Raw genomic sequence first — 20,921 nt, forward strand, 5'->3', positions numbered from 1 at the left:
CACTTAAGGGCCCCCTTTTGTGCGTGCGGACAGACGGAGACACATATTGCATTTACGCACACTATCCCCCTCGAGCGCTCCTTGCCAGATTGATTTGTATCCCTGGAATGCTGGGCAGCCAGATTTGGATGCTAGCTTTTGTTTAATTGATGTTGTGACGGAGATTAATTGCAGTGAAAGCAATGTGCTCCCGAAGGCTTCTATTGGCAGCGAATCCTTCTTTTCTGCTCGAGCAGATTTGGGAGATGGAGGAAACACTGGAGGGAATTCCTACTCTTTAAAAAAAAAAAAATAAATAAAAAAAAAATCTCTTCTGTTGTATCCATATTGGATGAGGCGATTCACCTGCCTGTGTATGTGTGAAACGCCATGGGAGCTGTGTTTTTAACAAAGGAAGCGTGTGCACAAGTCTTCCCCTTCTTTGTGTTTTCTTTTTAAACCTCCTATTATGTTATATTACAGTATTTATGTTGCTCTTTGATCATTATTCACGAACTTTGCAGACTGTCCTTGTTCTTATTCAAATCCCTTTAGTGGCTTTTAGTCACAGTTTCTTTAAATGTCGTGTTTGTCTTTGCTCTCGTTTCATTTCTCCTCGTGTGCCAACAGCGTTTCCCCGTGACTGCATTCTTGTCTTGTACTTGTGTTTTCCTTTGCGCTTCCTGTTTTCCTTTGTTCTACTCTCCTGTCCTCTCATATGTCACCTTCCTGTCCTCTTCCTCTCCTCCTCCCATGTACATGCATCCTGAGCTGACTTTGCAAACACAGACACGACCGGCGCCTCTCCGTGCAGGCAGAGCCGGAGCTAAGCTATCCCACGCCGGCACCCTCACACACGCACACACACACACACACACAGTCAATCCAGCCACTCGCCCCTCCCGCCCTCCCTTCCTTCAGGCCGCTTTTTCTCATTCCCCCACACCTCACCGCTAACACACCTTGGCATCTCATCGGGATCTCATTTACTTCCCCCTCTCCTCCCTCCCCTCCGCATGCATCCATTCTGCAGCAAGCCGAGAGAGGGCACGAGCTAGGTACAGAACAACAGAGGCAGAGTGATGGGGAGCAGCGGAGTGATTGAGTGTCGGCCTAACCTGCGGGATCACCCTGAGCTTTTTGTTTGATGCCGTGTCAGAACGCACTGTGTTCTTGGCAGGCATTCGGCCTATTGTTTACCTGCAGCACTGCCTTCAAAACCTCTCAGGTCCCCGTGTCCGCACCACGAAACATGCCAGAAACACACTGACTGGTCTACAAGCTGAGAAGCCCACTCCTAATATAGCGCCACTGTTAAATACATGTACGTTTCTGTTTCTGTCAGCGTCCGTCTTGTCTTGAAGGTTAAAAGTACAGAGGGACTCCTCCGCCAAGGCCCCGTGTCAGTGCAGGAAGTCTCTTACACAGCAGAGCGAGAAGTAAAGTTTTCCGTCGGTGGAAGGCCGTGCAATGTTTTGAGACTGCAGCTTTAATTCCGTCACAACGTAACCATTGACTCTGTTGGTGTGTGTGTTTTTAAAAGTCACCTCAAGTCTTTTCATTGACTATACCAGGCATGTCCAAAGTCCGGCCCGCGGGCCAATCACGGCCCGAGGTCAGATTTTATATGGCCCGCACCTTCTGTCTTAAAATGCATTATTTATGGCCCGCCAGCACAGTCAAAACGGAATGAATAAATCATACAAATTCAACATGCAATTCCTCTTTTTACCTCATGGTGGCAGCACCACTCTGTAACTGTCTGGCTGTTTGAAATTGTTACGGCAAGTAAAAAAAGTAAAGTCGATAATGAGGGCCACGGCTTCCAGGAGAGGTGGAGATCGCAATATTGCTTTCACCGAAAACTGAAACAACTGTCTGCCTCATTAGTCATGAGACTGTTACCTTGTTTAAGGAATATAATGTAAAGAGACACTACGAGACCAAACATGCTAATGCTACAACAAGCTATCAGAGCGACCGAGCTAGAAAAGTGAAGCAACTCCAAGATAACTTGGCCTCACAGCAGCGGTCCTTTTCACATGAAAACATCATCAAAGTAAGCTACCAAGTGGCCATGGTAGTTACTAAACATGACAAACATGACAAAGTTTATCAAAGACTGTGTTATGAAAATAGCAGAAAACATAATTGCCCCGAGAAGAAGAGAGTTTGCTAATGTTTGCCTGGCTCGTAACACTGAAGAGCTAGCATCAGTTACTAAGAGACAACTTGATTTGTTTCGTTAGCCTGTTTCATGTGTGTTGAACTTAAATGTGAGACAACTTTTCATTACCCTCACTAAGTCATATTTAAGATTGTCTTGAGGTGAGAACATTGATCGGTTTCTATGTAATTAGCTTTTAGATGGCTCGTTCTTTGTGTTATCTGACTTTCAAGATGTGAAAGAAAGGCAGACTAGTTGTTGAGATGTGTTCACACATGAATGCTTACATTTGGTTACATTGCTATTTGCTGTCATTGAAAATAAAATGATTAAACAACAATGTATGTATAGGCTACTTGTATTGTTTAAAATAATGTCAGCAGGGACTGTTGGCCCTTGGGCATTTTCACATTATCAAGTCTGGCCCTCTTTGAAAGAAGTTTTGACACCCCTGGACTATACTCTCAAGCCTCCACCTCTCAGGTCTGCCTTGTGTTCGGTCCGAACCTTCAGAGCTACAAGTAACGTTTGCTTAACCAGGCCTTTTGGTTTCCATAACCATTTAATTGATTTATTTGGGGTTTTGCAGAATAATCCTGAAAATCCTTTTTTTTTTTTTTTAGTTTTAAGGTGAGGCAGAGGCAATCTGTAGATGGGTTTAACTCATCTGGCCTTAAGCTTACTTAGACTGTAGATGAAGTGGAAAAATACTTTTTAAACCCCTTTGGGTCACATCCCAGGACATTTTGTGCATCTATTTAACAATGTACGCAAATAAATTACAAAAAATTTATTTCTTTGTGTATTTATATATCAAAATCATAAAACAAAATATGAAGTATGTCATCGTACCAATCGATTGAAACCAGTTATAGCATGACATCCATCCATCAATCTGCAACTCTTGGCAACAAGGGAGGAGTGTTTGCAGCTCTAGCACTAAACTCTAAGCCAGCCCACTTTTTAGCAGTCCAATCAAATGCAAAGCATTTTATTGATATCTCTAATGTAACTATGCATGCTCAAACGTTCCCTTTCACTGGACTGTTAAGTGTTCTTGCTATTTCTGCAATGATATGCCATCTACTTTAAAAACCTGTTACAGCGAGATACAAAGCCTCTGTTTGCTGTTAACTCGAACAAAACATAATTAAAGAGACTATCCATTATTAAATCACACTCCTATATCATATGATTACTGAATCAGTAATGAAAATTAGTACTTAGCGGCAATCTGACTGACTAATTTGGGGTTTACCAGCAATTGCCAGATTGGCAGCGGAGTAGCGCTCCACCCTCCCAAGCATCAATTGGGACTAATTGTCTGTGATGGATGCAGGCTTATTTCTGCCCCGCTGGCGGGGCCCCGATGCACTGGTCCATCTTCGGCTGGCAAGGACCTGTCGGATCAGACGAACCGCGACCTCCGCGAGCGTGAAAGGTCCCAGTGATTTGTGAAGACGGCAGGCGCAGCGCTGCGCCGTTCTCCCGTCGAGGCCTGGGGGAGGGGAGGGGGGGGGGGGCTGCTGTCATTTTCAGGAGAAAGGGGTAGAGGCTCAGGTGCGCGGGGGATATTAATCAATTAATGAACGGAGGGAGGGAAGAAGAGAAAGAGGTGTGTCAGGTCGAGGGGGTGAGGAAAGAGGGAGGCTGAGGTGAAGCAGAGGCGGAGGAGCGGTGGATGAGGGAGTGACAGGAGTGAAATTGGAAGGGGTGTAACTGCGCGTGGGAGGGAGCGGGTGACGAGGGAATTGTAAGCTGCCACCGCTGCTTTGTTCCACAGCCACTTGTATGTTACATGTAATCAAACAGACCATGAGTTCCTCTGACAAGTCAATGCAGAAGCTCAGCCAGATCTGTGTTTACCTCCTACTCCGCCGGAACACATTGACTGAGGCTGATATGGTGTGTGTGTGTGTGTGTGACAGAGAGAGAGAGCGTGCGTGTCTATTGGATCTCGATAGGGTCACCTGATTTATTTTGTTCAGGGTAAGGACGTTACTACAGCATCGGGGCTTCTGCTGGATCGGCAAGAATGAGCCTTCAGAAAGGGTGGGAGGGATGTTTGCGAGGGGGAGAAAGAGCAGTGTGTGTGCACATGTGGGAGGGAAGACTAGGGGGGGTGTTAGCAGGTGTTTCAGCCATATTGGACAGTGAGGAAGCGGCTTTGCGCAGCTGCATGTGACAGATGAAGGTAAATTGCTGACGGACTGCACATTTGTGTGGTGGTTTTATTGATGGATCTGTGCCGAAACATCTTCAGCGGCCGTCTGTGCGGATGTGTTCTTCACATACTCGTGCACATTTTGCTCGCATCCAATTTTTCCACCTCAGACTCTTGCAGCCTTTTTTTTTTTCCTTCTCTTTTTGTCTATTTTGAGAAGCACCATTGTGCAGCTTTGAGAAGAGTTAAATCGGTGTAAACGAACTGCGCTCTGCTCGCTGCATCTTAACCGACTTGTTGTTGTTATGGTGAATTGTATGGAAATGAATGAAATGTTATTTATTTGTGTAATTAAATGATCGCAGCAGCAAAAAGTAATTCAGCTCGGGAGAGGAAGCTGATAACATAGGCTCAAAATGTGCCGTGGCAATGAGAGAGACACTAAAATCGAATTTAAAAAGAGGTTAATGCTCGAGCATAAAACTAACGTTCATTCATATTATTTGTCAAGTAAAAATGTCCGACATTCACTTCTCAAATAGAAAGACCTGCTGCTCTTCTTCTGTTATTATTTTGTATTGAATTGAATGGCTGTTGGTTTTGGAGACGTCACCTTGGGTTGAGCTGAAACAATTACCTGATTAATCAAACACTACATGATAATGGAAATTGTTTTTAGTCATTTAGAGGCACTGAACATGCGCACATTTAATCATAGAAAGTAGGGCTGCAACTAATGATTATTTTCACCATCGATAAATGTGCAGATTAATTTTGTCGGTTAGTCATTTGGTCTAATGGTTCAGCTTTACAAATGGAGTTGATCCCGTTTACTTAGTGATCCAGTTTATGTATTCAGCTTGTCAGACCTTTTTATATTCCTACATTTAAAAAAAAAAAAAAAACGACCTCATAGGTCGTTTGTACAGGCGCGTTACTTGTGAGGTGACGTGGTTTAAAGAGCAAGAAAGTCCACGTAAGGGGAATGTCGGGTTGGATGGCTGGGTCAAACAAACACAGGACTTTCACCCAGGAGACCGCTGTTCGTGTCCTGTGTCAAAGCAAAAGTCAACGTAGTTATTTTAACTTGTGTACGCAAGTTAATCTACATTAGGTATCTTAAGTTTTGTAACGAACTTATTTTAACCCAAACCATGATCTGCGACCCGTTCACCACTTGCTTAAAACTACGACTGTTAGGTTTAGCTGTGGAGCTGAATTGATCTCCTGCCACCGGTTTAGGAAACGCTTTAGAAACTACACGACCTCTGTGGTCGTATGAGTTGGAATAATTGTTGGCGATGTAAAAATTAGAGGAAAAAAGTGCTTGTGCTGTCATGCCATAGCTTTATGTAACTATCACAAGGGACTGTTCTCTAAAGGTTCTTCAAAGGTTATATGCAAAAAAAGAAAGAAGAAATTTCAATAAATATTTAACACAAATGTCCCCCACCACCCACACCAGCAGCATCCTGGAGTTAAGACGTGTTTTTTGCTCGATTTTCATACGGATGCCTCAAACACATTATTCATCTTTGCTGCGTTCGTTGGGATACTAATGGATTAGAGGAGTATTTGTTGGCAAGCTTCTCAGTCCTGAGGTGTCTGAAGTTGATGGATGTCATTGGTGTGTGTTTGTGCGGAGCTGGAGCCGAGCTCTTGGCAGAAATTTCTGCTCAGCTCTGTTTTGCATTGAGAGTAAACACTGACTGCATTAATGCGAGGCTTGTTGTGGGCGGGCACGCTGGGAATTGAACTGACAACTCGACGGAGCTCAGTCAGTCTACCACCATCACACTCCCAGCATTTCATTTCATTTCCTTGGTTTCCAATCTCCCACTCATTTTGGCTTAAGTTTGAAAAACAGAGCCACGAGGAAAGATTTATTGAGGCAAGCTTGGACTTAGAAGACTCGGACACACGGGAGCTACTGGTCAAATACAATGACAGCTGAAAACTCTTCATTTGTCCTGCTTTTCTTATGTCTTTGCTCAACTGATCCTGGATCTGTTATTGCAAATTTCAAGTACCGAATCCCCCTGTGTGACTCCATTTGGGCTCAAATTTGCTCGCCGTTGTGCAGTTTTGACCAGTGCACGCTCTGATGCATCAGTTTCTTTTGAATCAAGTACCGGCATTGAGGCTTTTGTGAGGAAAATGCTGGGAAACGAAATGTAACCGTGTGTGTGTGTATAAAGGCAGTGCTCTTGCAGAGGTTAAATGTGTTGCCCTCCCTCTCCCTCTCAGATGTTGGCTTAGAGACCATCAGCCTCAATTGAGCCTGGTTTAGGCGGTCACATTACACTGCCCCGGAGGTGACAGAGGTCCTGGAATGTACAAAAAGGCAAACGCACACTCGCACAGCTTGTACATGTGCAGTTACCCATGCTTCTTTGAAGAATAACATACTTTATAAATGGTCTTTAAGACAATGTGTGAATTCTGATTGGAAACACCTTTTTTGGGATATAATTGCAAACAATTTTTTGTCGTCTCAATTACCATTGCCTCTAGGGAATCTGGATGTCCGATGACATCATTTTGCATAATCTACACCCATGTGCGTCTGTTTGTTGCATGGGCAGTTTGTATTTTTTTGGAGCAATTGGCCTTTGGAAAGATCTGCATTTGATTTTGGGCTGTTGGAGGAATAGGCTTTTTGGTCCAATGGGACATTATTTGGACTATTGGGGTTTTGGAATGACGGACCGTGTACTCAGTCATTTTGGGGCGCTAGCTGAAGATTAATGCTATTGTTTTTCCACGAGTTCAGTCTAATTTAGCGTATGATAATTCCCCAATTCAACACGTTTACCACGGTCTCTGAGAGATGCGGTCTTGGGCACAAGGTCGTCCGACAACATTTGAACCTTTTTGTGATTGGCTGCAGCCGAGGCAACGTTGTCCAGATCCAGTCATGTAACAGTGATGATGGCTTCTCATCTCGTTGAAACACGAGGCGCAGCAGAGAAACCACATATGTAGCCGTGCACTCGCACTCACAGATTCATGCACGCTCTCCCAACAGTCTTGCTCTCTTACCGTCTACACACACACACACACACACACACACACACACACACACACACCTCTGCAGCTGAGCTCAGTCCATCCCTCTGCCATTAGCGTCCCCCCGCCATCTTTGCTCTGCTGTGTCGCCGTCCGCCTCGCTGGCTCTGGCTGAAGCCGGCTGACCTGTGAACGCCGCCTCTTAATGTGCTTTTCGTGTCCGCCGGTTTAGGAGAAACTGGAGAGGCGGAGAAAAAGACTGCACATTACTTCGCTGCACATGATTAAATGCTACAATGCCCCTCTCGCGTTACTCTCTGCCATATTCAGCCCCTCCTAATATAGACACAGTAGGGTTGTTGATGAAAGTTTAATTATTTTCTATACATACTGCTAAAGCTGTCTTATGTAACATTGCACACATACTCGAGCACAATTGCATTAAGTCTCCTCTAGAAACACCCCAGAGTCTTGCTCTAATGGTTGTGAAAACTTTGGCAATTTACTGACTTTGCTCAGTCATCAAGCTGCAGCACTTGTTCACACGTTCAGATGAAACGGAGGGACTGAACACGGGCTACTCTGTCTACATGTGTTGCAATCAGGTGCCGTCAACATCTGACGGTCAAGCGTTGGCTTCCAAATAGTCTCATCAAAGGAGTAATCCAGCAATGTTTTTGCTGGATTAAGGTTTTATGTGTAAAATTGGTGGAGTGTTGTAATTTGTGTCCCACGCTACCTGAAAGCACCACAGTACAACATGTGTCTGCTATGCCCACAGCAGCCTGTAGTAGACACTTTTTTTAATCACCAACAAATTAGATAAGCCTGAAGCATGACCACGCCAAGTCGTATCAATCAATAAAGGGGATTCGATGTTGAGGATTCTTTAACCTGTCGTTATATTTATTCTTATGATAAATTGGCCTTCTTTTCTGTTATATGTTGCAGTTTGTCAAACTATAGATTTGGACAATGGTAGTAGAGAATACGTTTTATGTCAAATCTATTCAGAGCCACACTGTGCCGCCTGCAATCCATATGAGATCAAATATCCAGTGGAATTTTGTTATCTAAGGCTCAGGGGTTGTACGCACATAACCAAGCATGCACAAGAATGATTGACACACGTACATGAGGTGGACAGAGCGACACTGTTCTCTGCCCCACAGCCCGTGAATCCCTCCCTCCCTCTCCGCTCCGTTGTGGTAATGACCGTCACGTTGGAAAGGCGTCCGGCCGGGCCTCGTAAACCGTCACCCCCGTGCCCAGGAAACCCCATTAATCTCTCCGAGAGGCGTTTGACCTTTCAAACTCATTAACCACAGCCGGTGTGCAGACGTAATTATATTTTATTTATTTTTCCGCCTCTCGTGCACAAACAAACGGCGTGTGCAGGAGGGCTTGGCAAACTCGGCGCACACACACACACACACACACACACACACACAGGTGAGGTATGAATGTGTGTCAATATGCCTTTACCTGCTTGCCATCTTAGCCCCTGTCTCTCTCTCTCTCTCTCTCTCTCTTTCTTTACCCCCCCCACGCTTCCTCACTGTGTGGGTTCGGTCAATGACCTGGAAAATTGCCCGACCTTTTAATACGCAGCTTCCTCGGTGATGAATAAATACATAAATCGCGCGGCTCCGGCTCAGTCACTTTTACCACCACCCCCCCTCCCCCCTACCGTCATCTGCACCCTCTCTCCACACAGACACGGAAAGGGAGCACAGGGTGTCTTTGAAGTGATAGCCCCCCCTGCAGAGAAGAGTATCTGTAATGAAAGGGTGTTAGCGACTGGGGCCGAGGGCAAGGGAGCGCGAGTGCGAGCCGCGTTATAGATGGCGACGGATCTAATGGGGTGAGCGGGTGAGGCAGGTTTAATGCGCCAGCGTGGGACCTGCTCCTCTCACTTTATCAGGCGGCGAGGGGCGGGGGAGTGAGAAGGCTCTGTTAGGTGCCAGAGGATGTAATGCGGCAAGTGTCGAAAGGGAAGTTAACATAACAGCATGGGACCTGCTCCGCTCAGTTTATCACAAGTGCAAGGGAGAGCGGAACAGGCTGTAACCGGCTAAGTGGTGGGGCGGGAACGGATGGAGCTCACTCTGCTCGGTGTGAGGTAGGTCCGAATTAGGAAGGGGGAAAAGGAGATGAAGCTCAGAGAATCCTGGGTCTCTCTCTCGCTCTCGCTGTCTCTCTCTCTGTGTGTGACGTCTTCAGAAGATTGGAGAGATGAGATAAAGAACGGAGGCAGATATTGGGAATATTTGTATGCTAAACCGTATATTCCCTGAATGTTAAAGGTACCCTGCGAAGTTTACATTCAGCCTTTCCCACTGCAACACATGTGTGTACAACAAAATGAGTTGAGTGCGTTTTATTCCTCATAAAACATTTGTGTTTGCATGCGTGTCCACATGAGTGAGACAAACAAAGCATTGCATAACGCGACTAACGGTCAACAGCTCCACAGGGTACTGATGTTTTGAAGCTTCTGAGGGCAGAAAGGAGTCGTAAGAACAAACCGCGTAAGCCAATGTCTGCTACTTGTTTCTGTTTACATGTGCACGCCGTTCCTGTCGGCTTTGTGTGTTCGCACTCTCGGCTGCTTGTTCTGCATGTTGTAGCAACCATAAGTGTATTTCTGAACGTGGGGGGGGTTATTTGTTCCTTTGTGTGTCTGGTTCGTGATTGCAATCGGAGTGTCATCAGTGCAGGATAGTTGGGTGGAGCTTGCTCTTGTTGTTTCTCAGCTTCCCCCTCAGCTATAAATGTTGCCTTCCTGTTTGCAAGTCAATTAGTCCGCCAGCCAATCAGTGCACCGAAACAGCCAATCAGCTAGTCGGCTAACCAAGCGGCCATCCAGCACGGTGACCTGGCAACCGAGCGAGCGCTAAGACACCCGGCCAGGAAGCCCTTCGGTCAGGCAGCTGGAAGCCGACCAGAAAACTATTCAACTCAGAATCCAGTTAGTGCATTTGGTCTTGTTGTCCAGCCAGCCAATCAAAGAGCACGGCTTTAGATGAATCAGTCGTTCAGGAGAATAGCCAGTGATTGTCAACAGTGTGAGCAGCAAAGGAAATTCTCCCTGCGCTGTGTGCACAATGAGGTTAATACTCACTTGTCCCGTCACTCTGAACCCGCACGACGCACCATCATCGCTAAAGCGTCAATCATCCTCAATGCTATATCACAGGAGGGAAACATTGTTCCTCAAGCAGTACGCCACAGATTCAGCAAAGCAAGTGAATCCTGCTCGTTTGGCACCACAGTAAGACCTCAGAAGCTTTGTTTGCTCAGAAAATATGCAAATCAAGTTGTAGCACCAAAAGAGCACACAAAAACCCCCCCCGTCAATAAATCTTCACCAACTGTTGCAAGTCCAAATGGTGCGCCTCAGCTGGAAGTCTAATCCACATTCTGGCACCCTAAAGCACCCGCTCTGACTGGGGCATCCTCTGATCAGATTTGAGATTCTCTGGTGGTCTGGAAGCTGTTGAGCTTGTTTAATGGAAACCAACGCCTCCAGTTTCAAATGTGGTTGATCAGAGACAAGAGATTCAACCATTGATGTTTGGTGTTTATTCTCAGCAGGTTTGGCGCTGTCAGCGACTTTTTCCACCAGAGCGATTGCATTCAGTGTTCATTTTAATTGTATTACTCTGCTCTCTTAGTGCCACACTCCTTATCTGCTTGCGTTTCTCTTTCTTTCTGCGTCTGTCTCACTTGACGTGGAGGCATTTACATGAATGCGATTTTAAACGTCAGTAGCATGAAAGGTAGCTCACCTGGTAGAGTAGAGTCCTTACTGCCCTTTGCTGCATGTCACCCCCTCCGTAAGAAAAAAAAGTGCCTAACCTACTCCCCGTCTCATGCGTGTGCAGGCTTGCATTACACAGGTTTGGCCAAAAGTACATGCCACACTGTGCATGATGTACAATGTCATGTTGAGCTGTTAATTACACACATTACCTGTGTAAGTGCATATTCCATTCCGGTCTCATGGCATAAATATGACGTGCAATCATAAGAAAAAAAACGAGCGATAGATATGAAATATTGAAAAGCTTTTCTTTTCCTCTGCAGCTTAAGCTCTGAAATGATTCCACGGTTTTCCCAGTATCTATCCTGTAGCTAAACACCAGCTATGGTTATTACAGCTCCACTCAGTGTGTGTGTGTGTGTGTGTGAGCGAGTTGTTGCTGTAATTGGTTTGCCCTCGCATTTAACACATTAGCTGTGTGCGGCTAGTGCGTCGTAACGCTGTTTGTGCGGGTGTGTTGGGTACACCTTCCATGGGTGAATTGATTTTAATGGGGTTACCGAGGGTTATTAAGAGGCTGATGGCGGTGCAGGCAATTCCCCTGCATCTTTCTGTTGTGTGGTTGCGTGTTGTTGTTGTTGGTGTACTCACTGAAACATCTGGATTTTGCACTTGAATTTGCACGTGAACACATCCAGTTATGTACGTGTGTTTTTTCCCCCCTCATCTATTCAGAGGGGATTACACTGTGTGTGCATTCATTACTGTCCATGCAGGCGTGTAATCTCTCCGTGCAGATATATCTCTGCGGTGATGTGAACGCCGGAGTGGTCAGATGGTCCGACTGGTTTGGGGCTGAGTCGACTGGGACGCTTCTCTCCGGGGCAGATGGGAAGGGATGCTTTTGTGCAGGAAGTGGCGGAGTAAAGCGCCGTCCTCCCTCTCGGCCCTTTTTCTCACTTACACCATCGCTCTCTCTCTCTCTCTCTCTCTCTCTCAACTGCTCTTTCCATCTGTCTGTCTCTCCCTCTCTCTCTCATTCTCTTTCTGCCTTCTCGTACTCCATCGAACTCGCTCGCACAATTGAACTTGGCAGTGTTTCAGGGATTGAGTGGCTCGATTTAATGGCGAATTACCTGCCTCTCAGAAGTCTTGAGTGTGTGTGTTTGGATGTGATGGGGGGGGGGGGGGTGGTTAAAGTAATGGACTTTGCTGGAAGGTCATTTGAAGGAGCCTGCCGCTAAATCACTAAATGCCACTAAAGCACTCAATGAAGCCCATTCATCGGTTGGGATTGCGCGGATTTGCATGTGAATGTAAATTGGTAACCAGTTTGGAGAATGTGATTGTTTTTCCGTGCTGAAGAATTTGTCTGCAGCACACAGACTGTAAGCACTGGCACTCCACTATCAGCGCTGACGACAAGCGCTTTAGCTTCTCCAGCAAAACCTTCAACCTCCACACGTGTGCGCTCTCCACGTTATTCGTGTCCTTGTAAGACTTTTCGGAGGATGTTGATAATGACGGAGAGTGACACCACCACACGGATGCCTGACTCGCCACAAAGGGCCCCGAGTTAATCGACGAACAAGCCGCCATCCATCCGGCCGAGATGACTGAGGGCTACTTTCCTCCCAGCGTCGGTTTTGAGAGTCGCTGCAGAGAGAAACCGTTTCTTAAAGACGCGATTGTTGGCTGAATATTCCAACTTGTGATCATGTTGTAACAATCTTTAATGTGGAAAATGCGCTCTCATGCGAAATCATTTCAAAAAAGTAACTCACCACATCAATAGTTGAATAGTTTAGATTATAAAATAAGATGATGATGTAATCATACCTCCCCACACATCCTGTTTCAACCTTTCTTCTGCGAAGTCCTGAGTTTTCCCCTAGATTTCAACTTTCCCCTTCTTTGTTGCTCGCTGTCCCTTTTTACCATTTCTTCTTTTCTCACCAAGTCTGCTCTGGGACTGAAAAGCAGCCAAGAGCTTTGAAAATGCGCAACAGCGGAGAGTCAAAGTTAATAGTGAATATATTAGCATGTCCTTGTTAAACTGAGTTCCACTTCTCTCTCTCTTTTGCACATTCGGAGAGTCTGTGAAGATGTGTGTCAGGGCTGCACGGTAATGGATTTTTTTCTGCCACGTAGTGGTGGACCGAGGCAAAATGAACTGGCTAGATCTGAGAAGAACTGTGTGCTCTGCCAACCAATTTAATCATAAACACATTGGTTTTAGGCTATTGATGTGATTTGTGGCAACACGGTAAAGTCGCACCCTCAAAGCATGGAAAGTGAGACAGGGTCTGTGTATCAAGACCTTCTCCCCGGGCCTTTCCAAGCCGACACAAACGCCAGTCAAAGAGGGGGGAGGGGGGGGGGGGGGGGGGGGGGTAATTAATGGGAAATGCTGGATTAGTCATAGAAAATGACAACAGTGCAAGTTTTCCTTTTCTGTCAAGCAGCAAAAAAAGTTGTAGCATGACGTAATCAAGCGCACATCGCAACGTCCATGCTGAACCCTAATGTAGGCGGAAAGAACAGACACGTGTGACATGCCTACACACTTCTTTTTTTCCACACTCTCTCTACACACACACACACATACATCATAAGCGTAAAGGGAACGCTTGCTTTTAGCCGCCCCCCCCCCTCCCCCCTGAGAATGGAAGCTGATGAAAAATTCAGCTCAGTTAGTCAAAGAGTGGCTCAAAGGAAAGGCTGTTTGGTTTAGCTGCTCTCCTTTTCTACTTCCTCTATCTGCCCGTCTATCATTTAGTGTTCCTCTTCGTCGTTGCGGCTGCTCTCATTTCCACCCGTATTTCCTGTCCACTTTTCCTCCCTTAGCTCTCCGTCACCCTTGCCCTTCCATCCCCCCCCGAACGGTTCAAACCTCGCTGTATCCGGCCGACGAATGGAAGCGGCTTCTTTGTGACGCTGTCATGATTCAAACAGTGTCGCCATTGGTCACTGGGCAGCACTTTTGCGGCCAACATTTGCGCTGCGCTTGGCTTGAACTGCTAACCTTCTGCTCACGGAGACCATGTGACCGCGGCGGTTGAATGGGTTTCTGACCCGTGACTTGGAAAGGGTTTGAAATCCCACGGTGAAGCTGTGGCTTAGTAGCAATTAACGGGCTGAACCAGAATCAGTTTACCATTAAACACTTTGTGCTCACACCAGCCGATTCATGCCGGCTTTTAAAAATGTGAAAGTGGCTCGTAATGCTTCCAAAAGTTGCATCTTAGCGGTGGCAGTTTTATGCTTTTAAATAGTTTTCTAATATCCCATTTACCATTTTTTAAAATGTGTTATTCTTTCGTATAATTCTCATTATGTTGACGTCTGTAGAAGGTCTGTTGAAATTGCCAGCAGACAAGGGCAGAAGGAAAGGCATGACTGTTGAAATGCAGCTCTGAGGACAATACTGAATCTAATCTGTTTATTCAACCTCACCTCCAGTCTCCCTCCCGTCTCCTTCGCTCTCTCTCTCATTTCGAACCAAACAAACAAATACACACACACACATAAACACCCCCCCCCCCCCCACCGACACTTTATGAAAGGAACAGAGGTCCTTCGCTTATCTCGCAGGTGAAATCTGGAAAAATGGAAGTGTTGCATTTGCATTTTAATTTGCCCTCAATCAGGCATTGTGTTTGGCGTTGTGGATGAAATTGCCCGGTGTTTGCTCCTCGTCCCTATTTATAGGGGCGCGGCGGCGAGAGGCGGGCCCCAAATTCAAATCTGCCTGCTATCACCGAGTATGGAGATGAGGCTTCCTCTCATTGTCTTCCTCCCTCCTTTCCTCTGTCACTCAGTCTCTGTGTGTCCGTCCTCCTCCACCTTACTTCACTTCTTACTTCTTTCTCACACACCTACTATATATATATCCCCCCCCCCCCCCCCCCCCCGCCCTATACCTCCCCACCCGTTTCTCATTGCCAGGTGAGCGAACACACAGATTTCATTCGCGATGCCGTGTGCCGCGCTGCGCGGCTCTGGCAGTCATGGAATCACGACCCTGCTCTGACCTCATCATCTCAACCCTCTGTCATCCTATCTCTCTGTGCCCCCCCACCCCACCCCCCACCCCTACCTTGATATCTCCCACCTTCCAACCATCCGTTCTTTTCGCTCTAGTCGTCTATAACATGGCCATAAGCTGTCTGTGGCAGATGAAGGACCTCCTTCACACAACTGACTGCTCCCTGGAGTCCAGAGCAGTGCAAGTTTAACCCAATTGTGTGTGTGTGTGTGTGTGTGTGTGTGTGCGCGCGCAATAATTGGGGCCAAAGTGTGTTGGTTTTTTCTCCGCATATCGAAACCCTTTGTATTCGGCGGCTAAAAGCACCTCATGATCGAATGCCTCACTCGATACACAATCTATGATTTGCACACGAGGGTACGAAACGCCTGAAGGCTTTCTGGTTGTAAAACGAGGCGTACATACATCTGATTAAATCCCCCTACAAGGTGCTGCGGGGGCTCTGATTGGTTCCTGCACCGCCCGGCGGCTTCGACGCAGCCCCTCGCTCGATAGGACGAGTCCTCCGGGGGATGTGACCTTTTGAGCTCTGCACTGGCTGTTTGTTTCGTACAAGGTGTCCGGGTGTAGAGGTCAAGCCAGATGACCTTTACCCTTTAACCCGCAGGGGTCAGCAAGTCGACTGCTGGGCAGGAAGCTATCGGCATGAAAGGGCTGCGTGTGTGTCGGGTCAGTTATGGAAGAGTGTGTGTGAGATTGCAATGTAGTGGTGCAGAAATGTAGGGCTGATCAGGGTTCATTGACCACTTCCATTGAAACATCTCCGTTATTGTGATCAGAAGGGCAAAAATCAACCTCTCAAGACGTGGTGTTGGATGTTAAGCGACAAAAATGTTCCTCAAAATTAAACGACAGCATGTCTTGTTTGTCCATGCCCTCCAGAATGTCCTCCACCAATCACTGTTGATAGAGGAATCCCTGTTATGATGTGACAGCGCTTTGGTTATGTTTAGGCACGAAAATGTCCTGGTTGGGTTTAGGGAAAGATCACGGTTTGGGTTAGAATAGTCTACAAACAGCTATGTTTATATCTTTATTTAGTTGAGTTTTGTACTGACATTATCCCAAATGTTTCCAACAGTTTTCAAATCCAGAGAAATCCGTCATTTTAATCAAGGGAGGGGTCCGTTTCATTTGGTCACCTGTCAATGGCGTCATATCCCCCAACATTGTGGTTGTCATAAATGTACTTTTCATCCAGTTACAAGCCACATTTTTGCGATACACTTTTTAGATCTTGGTCCTTTTTACCTCTATACTTTAACCAGATGAAGGACTTTAGTCATCGAACGTCTGGATCGTAAGTCATCAGAGAAACAAGCTGAGCAAACATTAGCGGCAGCTCGGCTCGCCACCTGTGTCCGCCGACCAGCGTCGGAGAAACACAGAGTATTACTGTGAAACTGCTCTACAGTGATTCTAACAGGTTTTACTCACCTGTTCTGTTTGTTTTGGAGAGGAGGAGACCTCTGCAGAAAATAAAAACCTCCTGAACGCTGAAGCTGACTGCAATGTTGCCAATGCCGGCAAAGAAAATTTGACATTTAGCATTTAAGGATAGGGGAGCTTTCGTCGTCATGGTCAAGCTATAATGTTCTCAATGTAAAAAGTTGACCATTAAAACGCATTAAATATAACCTGCAAAGGTAGGATAGGGGTTTCTATATTCCTTTTGAAGATCCCATAATTCTGTAGATGACAGACTTTGGAGGAAAAAAAACCAACCTTGCTATTTTGTAAATCTGGGCCCAATTAGTCAGTGGTAATTATGAAAATGCTGTTATTGAGGTAATGGCGTGTTTATTAACGGCATGATTAGTCAGAGCTGAGTTGTCATATTGACGTTCTATAATACCTAAAGCCCCATCTGCACATTTTATCACTCAACATGTTGCCTCTCTTGCTCACTACACGTCTGTCTCGAGGACACGGTATTGGTTAGATTTCAATGCTCATCCCCCCCCCCCCCCCCCCCCCCCCCCCACCCCCCCCCCCCCCCCACCCGGCCACTCATTTGTAAATGAACCCGTCCGTACTAATGCACCGCCAGGAAGACACCCAGTTGTCCTCTGAATTACATTTGCATATAATCAAGTAGGGATGAGTTAGTCATATACTATACAAATTCAAAGGAGCACTGCTACTACTGGCTAAAGGGAAAACTGAAAGAACTCGGTGTCCAATGTCCAATTCTATAGTCAACAGAATGATAATAGTTCACATACATATTTTCATGTGCAGTTTTGTTGTCTCAAAAGAATACCTGCTCTCACAGCAAAGTCACAAACCCCGACTGTGACGCACGACAGGATGATATAAAATGTCAAGCTGAGAAAAGACGTTTCCCCGCGGCGCTCTCTCTACACCCCGTCCTCTCCAGTGAATGAAGCGGCCGCCTCAGGCATTGGCGCCCATGGAAGTGTAGCGGCGGTGGCGGCCCTGTGGTTAACAGTTAGAGGAAAACAAGTAATTAGCCCTGATAATTAAATCCTCCAGTCGGTAGAACCAGTCCTGCTACTCTGCCCATTTACACAAACAGCGGAATCAGTCCGCTGAAAAGAAGAAAAACCCGAGGAATTAGCAGATTAATTCTGTTCTATTATCTGCGCGGCGATAAGCAAATAAACAATTGGCTGCGGTGGAATAAAATGGGATAATGGCTGGTGGGAGGAGAGGGGGGGGGGGGAGGACTGGGTAGTGGCACAAATGAGGAGCATAAACTGGCTGTGCCCTCCCACAGGACTGGAAGGATTTCGTTCATTTGCGTATGCGTGTGTGTGTTTGCAACTATCTGTGTGCACTCGTCTGTTTTTGCATTCTGCCCTATTGGGTTCTTGTTTACCCGAGGGTGAGAGGGTGGGGGGTCATCATCAGTAAAGGAAGTGCTCTTTGTCTCTCATTAGAGCGGCTCTTTGATTTCATTAATTACTTACCGACTGCTGCTGCTGTTTTGGCACAATCTGGCATTCTAACCACTCGCTGCGCACTGCCACCGCTCCACTCTGCATTATTTATTTAAAACCCCGGCTCGGTAATTAATAACCATGACTTCCCAAGGTGTGTGTGCGTGTGTGTGTGTGTGTGTGTGTGTGTGTGTGTGATCGCTTGCTGCTGCGCTTCTACAGATTCTGGCACTTCCCTTCTTTCAGCTCTGCGTAGGTCCCCTTTTCTTCCTCTTGTCGTGTCTTTGTGTCAGAGTGACTGCAGCAGGTCTCTTGTGGAGCAGCCGGCTCGATTTTGCTGATGAGCTCCCATCTGATATGAATCTAATATCGCCAGCTGCACAGGCAGATCATTAAAGGGGTTGTCTGAATGGCACTGTTCTGCTGCAGAAACCTCGGGCCTTTCCTTAAAGAATATCAACCCGGTTGAGGCACAATGCGAACTAGGAGAACTCTCCTCTCATTCGCCCTTTATGAACAGGTGAACTCAACTTATGGCTCACTGTTCTTTCCCACTTTTATGTTTCTGGTTCGTGTTATCTCTGCAATCCTGGTGATTCTTTGGTTGGCACATACAGAAGTCGGGCTAGACTGAATGGTTCAGGAAGGCTTTCTTGTTTCCATTGGAAGCATTTTTCAAGCCTTTTCAGATCCAATGCCGTCACCTTCTTAAGCCGGTTTCTAATCGGACACCGCTGTCATTAAGGTTTGCTTAGGTTTGGACACACACGTTAAGGTTTGAGGGACAGTCGTGATCATACTTGGGAGTGGCCAATTTGAGTGGCGTTGTGAAATTTGAACAATATCTGGTATATAGGGTGATCAGCTATTCCCCTCCAAACTCTCCCCTCTCCAAACTTTGTGGCTGTATAACTACGTCACACTGGTTTGTCCTCTGCTCCTGATGGACACTATTCTATTATTCCTACAGCTGCTTAGAGGGCTTTGTCTCTGAATCACTGAATGTTATCAATTCCTCTTAGCCTTCACTCCTCCTCCGTTTTTTGTGCCATTTATTCTGGACTTGTGTCAGAGCGGACAGGCGGTCTGTTTTTCTGGCCTGTTGACTGCTATGACCGAGCCGTCTTGTCCTCTCCCCCTCTCCCCCCTCTCTCCCTGCCTAGCTGAGCTAGTTATGGAGCCTATTGACTGATCGGCTGTCGGCCCCATCGATCCCCAAAGTCGCACTGCTGGCCATTGACGAATGGTCCCACAACGCCATCCCTCCCTCCTTCCATCGTCTCTTCCCTCCACCTTTTACCTCTCTCGTATTTTCCTACTTCTCTCCACTCAATCCGCCTTACTATCTATCACTTACCTCATTTCATCTCCACCCCCCCCCCCCCCCCCCCCCCCTCAATCCACTTGCCGCATTCATCTGTGCTTTCCGTCGATCCACTCTTCTTTCTTTCTATCTCCTCTGTGTCCTTTGCCGCTATCGCTCATCGATGCTGCAGAGATCGATGCAGAGGATAATGGCCGCTGGGCCCGCGGGGGCAGCTGGGCAGAAGGCTGTACGGGGTCCACAGGGAGCGGCGCCGACACGACTTGGATGATGGCAAGCGAGGGTGAAGATGAATAGATGGGGAGGGGGGTGACGTGAGGCGGCGGTGTCGCTCCAGGTAAAGCGGAGGAAGGGGGGGGGGGGGGGAGACAGGACAAGGAGAAACACGGAGAGAATCAAAGAGGAGAGGCAGGGTGAGGAGTGTCTGCCTGAGGGCAGCCATGAGACACACGGGGTGGCTTCTGGGTAAAAAAAAAAAAAAAAAAAAAGACAACGACAGAAGGCGATGAGAGAGGAGAGAGCTGGTAGATCCCTGAAGCTGGCAGAGCGCTGACTTTATTTTGTGGATTCTGTCACTGAGTGACAAAGAAGTGGTTAATGTACCTCCAGAGCCAGAGAGCTCTGCTCAAAGCCTTCAGTAGCCTGGACGTAGTGACACAATCACCCACAGCAGATATGTCAGTATATGACTTGTATTGTTGTATGTTTGGGATTCATAAAGGAGCATCTAGCACTGTTCTGAAGCTTAAAGGATTAGCTCACCCAAATCACAAAAAGCTGTTATTGTCTGTTATCCCTGTGGGTATCGAGCCTTTCCACTTTGGTTTCATCTGCTGAGATTCTGACACGTACCGTATGTTTGCCGTCAGACCCAATACAATTGAGGGGAATGGAGTATTCTCTGTGGTGGTGAAAGGATTAAAAATAAAAAAAGCCAAATGCAACATGATAACCTACATCTTACATTGGGGACATTAACATGTATTAACATGGCCTCAGTGATGTGAGCTGAGCCTTTTTAAACGTTTCTGTGGAGCAAAGAGTCCATTAGATTTAAGCAATCCGAGAGTCTTACTCCAATTTATTGTTACGGAATCTTTTTTTATTTTAATGTGCATTCATGTTTCTTTATGTACTTTGGAACATTGCATCACTGGAGCACGCATCCTAAAAAATGTAAATGCACAAGGTTTAAGCATAAAGTTAAGTGGGCTGAACCCGAACCCATAACATCTCATTCTTGAATGTGAAATAATCCGCTCTCACTGACAGCCTCACCAGATGGCTAATGCATATGTATTAACCTAGTTTAACTGCTGCATTTTCAAAACATTACACTGCTGTCATGGCCGTAAGACAGTGTTATTTTTATTTTTATTTTTTTTAGATGAGTTGATGTGAGACTGTTGGAGGATGGAAGGCATCCCAGCGGCCTGCCCGTACACAAGCAAATGTCTTTTACATTACCGCTCAAGGCGGGAGGGGAGGGGAGGGGAGGACGAGGGTGAGACAAGATACGAGTTTGAGAGCATGGCAATGATACGCAGTGAGCACGGTGTAT

General features: G+C 46.5%; 1 protein-coding gene across 3 annotated transcripts in view; it reads left to right on the forward strand.

Moving 5' to 3' along the window:
* The window catches only part of epha10 (EPH receptor A10), a 140,261-nt gene that overhangs the window by 1,665 nt on the left and 117,675 nt on the right, over positions 1-20,921 (forward strand). The window contains exon 2 of one of the 3 annotated variants that reach the window (XM_076105724.1): positions 19,764-19,780. The exons of the other annotated variants lie outside the window; for them this stretch is intronic. Within the exon in view, the coding sequence (XP_075961839.1) occupies positions 19,764-19,780 (17 nt within the window). The remainder of the gene's footprint in view (positions 1-19,763; positions 19,781-20,921) is intronic. 3 annotated transcript variants of the gene reach the window in all.

The sequence above is a fragment of the Anarhichas minor genome, unplaced genomic scaffold, assembly GCF_050575085.1.
Source record: "Anarhichas minor isolate MPS153535 unplaced genomic scaffold, ASM5057508v1 ptg000033l, whole genome shotgun sequence".
Lineage (NCBI taxonomy): Eukaryota > Metazoa > Chordata > Actinopteri > Perciformes > Anarhichadidae > Anarhichas > Anarhichas minor.